This window comes from Nymphaea colorata, chromosome 3 (genome assembly GCF_008831285.2).
Source record: "Nymphaea colorata isolate Beijing-Zhang1983 chromosome 3, ASM883128v2, whole genome shotgun sequence".
NCBI classification, from domain to species: domain Eukaryota; kingdom Viridiplantae; phylum Streptophyta; class Magnoliopsida; order Nymphaeales; family Nymphaeaceae; genus Nymphaea; species Nymphaea colorata.
The window spans coordinates 14,635,414-14,640,601 of NC_045140.1; the positions used below are offsets into that span (position 1 = coordinate 14,635,414).

At 45.5% G+C, this 5,188-nt stretch overlaps 1 protein-coding gene across 2 annotated transcripts; it reads left to right on the top strand.

Annotated features, from left to right (window-relative positions):
* The first annotated feature begins 446 nt into the window (after nt 1-446).
* LOC116251129 (APETALA2-like protein 5) lies at nt 447-4,160 on the top strand. Of its 2 annotated transcripts, none has more exons than XM_031625209.2 (10): nt 447-1,454; nt 1,544-1,569; nt 1,733-1,763; nt 1,873-1,960; nt 2,100-2,245; nt 2,339-2,383; nt 2,498-2,589; nt 2,675-2,835; nt 2,968-3,258; nt 3,363-4,160. In XM_031625209.2, the coding sequence occupies exons 1-10, from the start codon at nt 820-822 to the stop codon at nt 3,591-3,593; spliced, it is 1,746 nt and encodes a 581-aa protein (XP_031481069.1). In that variant the 5' UTR covers nt 447-819; the 3' UTR covers nt 3,594-4,160. The 2 variants fall into 2 exon arrangements, with proteins under 2 accessions (XP_031481069.1, XP_031481071.1); XM_031625211.2 differs by having other exon boundaries at nt 459-1,454; nt 2,968-3,252.
* Nucleotides 4,161-5,188: the final 1,028 nt, after the last annotated feature.

Consider the following 5,188-nt stretch of genomic DNA (forward strand, 5'->3'; position numbering starts at 1 on the left):
AGGAAGAAGGGACTTTGAAAATGAAAAGTGAAGGGAAGGAAGGAAGAGGGAAAAGAGAAATAAGGTTTTTCTCCATGGCCCTTCTCCTCTCCTTCCCATTGGTCCACCTGCCTCTTCCCCCTCGTACTCTTCTAAGATTCCACTTTTCCGGAAAAAACTCTTCACTCGGGCAACCGGCTATAATGACGGAGATGCCCCTGTTTGAAATGACCTAAATGCACCGCCTCTCCTTGGATCTTTAGGGATGGGCGTTTTCGTAAAATGATTGCCAGGTGGGGTGCCACCGCTCGGTTTTGTTATAGAAAGTGGAGATCTTTTGATTATTTAAAAGAGTGTACATTTATAGTAATGGTAAGGCATGCGTGTGTTCATTTCCCGGCAGGACGACCCCGCCGGACGGACGGCCGGCATCCAGATATAATACTATAAAAAAAATTGGAGAAAAGAAACAAAAAGGAAAGGCGGAAGAGAGCAGACAATTATATATAGAGAGACTCCACTTTTACATTTATGGAGATATCTAGAGAGAGAGGGAAAGAGAGAAGAAGGGGACATAGAGAGATAATCACAGGGATGGTGTAAATTGGTGTAAACCATTCTCATCTTTGCACCTTTTTTTTTTTTTTTGGTTTCCTGCAAGCATCTCTCTCTTTTCCTTTGCTGCTCCTGGCTCTGCCCCTCTGTCATCATTTGGGTTTGTGGAGTGGGGGGTAGAGAGTCCGGTTTTTCAGATCGGACGGCCAGGAATTCTGGGGTTCATGCGCAGATCCTTGTAAGCAAGTCCTTAGAGAGAGAGAGAAAGGGAGGGCGGGAGAGGAGATGTGGGATCTCAACGATTCGCCGGAAGAGAGGAGGGAGGCATTCCTAGAAGAGGTATATGGGAAGAAAGGTAAAGGAGTGAAGTCGGCGAGCCAAAGCATCAACTCGAACGACAATTCAAGCTCGTCGGCGGTGGTGATCGAGGGCTCCGACGAGGAGAGAGGGACGCCCGGCTGCGGCGACGAGGAGGAGGAGGAGGAGGAGGTGGTGGTGGAGGTCGAAGAAGAGGAGGAGTTGGAGGACGACGGTGGGAGAAGAAGCAGGAGGAGGCGGATGAGCAGCCGGATCTTCGGGTTCTCCGTGGTGGGAGGGCAAGACGATGAGAATTGCTCGTCGGAAAGCGAGGGCAACGCCAGTGCCTGCATCATCACGAGGCAGTTTTTCCCTGTAGGAAAGGAGAGCGAGGACGGTGATATCCCTCCACTCTCCACTGGTGGCGGTGGTGGCTCCGTTCTACCGAGGGCTCACTGGGTCGGTGTAAAGTTTGGCCAGTCTGAGCAGGTGGGCTCGGCCAACAAGGCGACGGACGCGTCTCAGCCCATCAAGAAGAGCCGGCGAGGTCCTCGATCCCGGAGCTCGCAGTACCGTGGTGTCACGTTCTACCGCCGGACCGGCCGATGGGAGTCCCACATATGGTTCTCTCTCTCTTTCTCTCTCTTTTTTTCTCTCTCTCTCTCTCCTATGGATTTTTATGGAGGCTTTTGCGTGATGGTGTTTGATGCAGGGATTGTGGCAAACAAGTGTACCTAGGTACGTATAAAGAGCAATAGATTATCTAAGGAGAGCATGATGCAGGTTTAGAGCGAGAGAGGGAGAGAGATTATTATTATTATCACTCGTTTTGTCATTTTCTGTTAATGAATTCCGTAGAGTATGCAGTTAAACTGATCTTGAGATGATCTTTCCTGTATAGGTGGATTTGACACAGCTCACGCTGCTGCGCGGTATTCTAATATACACCCTTCTCATTTGCTTATCATACTTCTTGAAACGAAGCTGCGTTCTTCAATTTTTTGCTAACTTTCTTGGGGTGTTTTGGATGCGTTCCTGCAGTGCATATGACAGAGCTGCAATCAAGTTCAGAGGAGTAGATGCGGACATCAATTTCAGTTTGGAAGATTATGAGGATGACTTGAAGCAGGTGAATTGAGAAGAGGAGCAATTTAATCGCTTCTTGTTTCTTCCTTTTCCGTCTTATATACTCGTATTCGACTCTGCAGCATACTTACTGTACGTAATTTCTTTTTTTTTTTTTTATGGATTTGGATGTTTCCCTTCAGATGAGCAACCTAACTAAAGAAGAATTCGTTCACGTCCTTCGTCGGCAAAGTGCTGGCTTTCCAAGGGGGAGCTCCAAGTATAGAGGGGTCACATTGCATAAATGTGGAAGATGGGAAGCTAGGATGGGCCAGTTCTTGGGGAAGAAGTATGGATTTTCAACCCTTTCTCTTCTCCTTTCCTTATTTGTAAATTATCGTCCGGTAGACTGAATTTTTTTGGTTCTTGATGGTTGAAATAGGTATGTCTACTTGGGCCTTTTTGATACCGAAGTGGAAGCGGCAAGGTGATGTCGATACCCAGTTACTTGTTAATTGTTATGTCAAAAGTTCAAATTTCTCCAATTTAGAGGATACCCATCTCCTAGATTTGCTCAAAAACTTGATTTATGAGTGGGCAGGGCTTATGACAGAGCGGCAATTAAGTACAACGGCAAAGATGCGGTGACGAATTTTGACCCGAGTATCTATGAGAACGAACTTACATCTACGAGTAAGGGGCAGGATAAACAGTTCTTCTCGTCCTAAAGAAGGATCTTTTTGAAGTGATTTTGGTGACTTCTTTTGCCTGTGTGTAGGCGGTGGTGATCTTGATCACAACTTGGATTTGTGTTTGGGGAATTCGAATTCTAAAAAGGATGGATTGACATCAATGGATGTCGATCGCTTGGGGAGTCTTGATTCAACTTCAATGCGGCTCCAGCCAGATTGGAGAGTCGGCGGAAATGTCAAGTCAAAGGTACGCCTTCAATCCGTGTCCAAGTAATTTCTTGCTCGGTTGTCCGTCTCTTAATTCATTAGAATCAACACATATTGCCAACGGGGAGTTGCATCGAGTTATTGATAGATTCGTTCTCCTGTTGTTGCTCAGATGGATGAGGTACCAAAATTGCCGGATAATTGCCGAGTAAAAGACAACGGTTTCCTTCCTCATCGCCATCATCCTCAGAACCATCCCGGCGACTTCTCCGGCCCAGGGCAAATATTTCTCAACCATTGGCAGTTCCTCCCTCAGTTTCCGCTAAAATCGAACGAGTTTACAAGACTAGGACCGTTTAAACAAGGTGTTGAGACTTTGCCCGCGCCCTCACCCTCCACGGTTCACGTAATTCAGCAGCAACTGAACCACAGTCCTCTCCTCCCTGGATCGTATCATGTCAGTGTGGGGATCTCCTCCCTTCTCCTTTCATTCTGTTCAACCTGGAAATTGCCATTGAATTCTGAATGAAAACTGAGATCCTCACATCCATGTTTATCGTCTTCCAGGTTCAGTACGCGAATCCAGAGGGCCCGAGGATGGGAGGCCTCTCGCTGGCGTCGCCAGCTAGTGAGCAAGAAAGGCAGGCAGGATGGGGGAAGCAACATGCCGGTAAGAGCACTTCCTGGACTAATTCCGCCCCACTCTTCACAAGCCCTGCAGCATCATCAGGATTCTCCCCACAGACCATACACCCAAATTGGCTGCAGAAGAACGGCTATCACTCTCTCATGAGATGAGCACAGTGTCTCGAGGACAATTCAACAGGCACAAGAAGAACTCTTCCGGAATATAATCTTCCCGGAGTTCTATTGGTGCTTTTCTCAAACAGCGATCGACTATTCATCGCGAAGTTGTATGTAGAAGAACAGGAAGAAAGCTGTTCAAGGTGCACAATTTTGTAACTCTACCAAAGATTCTATACCGTATTGGGTGCTAACCTATTGGAATATGTCCATCATTTGGTTTTGGGTGAGGCAGATATTGACCAACAGTTGGTTTCCGGCAAGTGGTACTTAATTTGGTGAAAGTGTTTGCCTTGAAATTATAATTACTTTGTTGGGCAGCTAACCAGAACGTCTGAGCAAAGGAAAAGAAAGACAAAATAATGGAAAGATGACCGGCCGGAAGTGTGATACATCACTTTCCTCGCCCTTATGTGAGTAAGATCACGGCAACATGCGTCAGAGCGGTGCCATAATTACGGAGAGGGACGTTACCTAAGATCAAAATGAAAGATGTAGAGAAAGCAAGCCAAAGCAATCATAAGAAAAGGTTAAAAAAATAGTTTTCTGCTTCTTTGTTTTTCCTTTTCGTCGATTTCTCTTATTGTCTTCTTTTTCGATGGGAATAATGGCAAGTGAAAAAACCTATATGCTTTGGTTTTTTACAGCCTTGTCGTACTATCCTTACACTGCCCACATTGAAAGAGGCTCAGATCAGAATGGGTCTGAGTCGATGCTGCTAGTTAGGTACTGTTTGGACGCAGTCGGATAAAAGGGTAGCTTTAGCTTCCCCTTCTTCCTCTTTTTCTCTCGTCTTTTTCATTCTTTTTTTACCACAGTTCCCTGGTTAAAAAAAAAAATAAATAAAGAGAAAGTATTAACCGGTTCTCCCCATCTCTACCTCTGTACCTCTTTTTAACCATCCTCTCCGGTTAAAGCACGGGGTTAACCGGTTGGGGGTTGCGGGAAATCAGTAAAAAGGAGGGGGTATCTGGGTTTTACACATTTCTGATCATTTACTGGCGACCGTGGGCGGGGCAAGATCTTGTAGGCGTGAGAGCTGCGTCGCCCTAGATTTCCTACCTGCAACAGATCTAACTCCAAAGATACCTACCTGTTTGCTTTGGCTTTCTTTATTAGTATATCGTTGAAGACTTCTTTGTTTTCCCCATAATGCTATGTTTGATGGATATTTCAAGGAAGTCGGAATGGATTTGATTGGTGTGACTGTTGTCTAGAGATGGCAAGAGAGATGGAGAGAGAGATTGTGAGAGAGAGAGAGGTTGTGTGTCTAACAAGGAAGGCAACGTGAGACTAGATTGGTATGGGAGTGACATTCACGTACTGACAGACGTTTTCCATTTATAGTGAGTGGGGGAAGCGAGGCCAAATCTAGGTCCGACCGTTTTAGCTCCCTTCCCTTATAAACTTTCTATTCAAAGTAAGGTATCGGAAATATGCTCTTTATCGAAACCAGACATCGTACTCGTTATGGTCTCTTTGGATTTTGATTAGTCCATTATCATATTCATCATATTTTCCTTTCAAGAAAGAACATATATCTATGTATATATTAGGCAGAGCTCTCTTTTTCTTTTCCCACTTTTCTT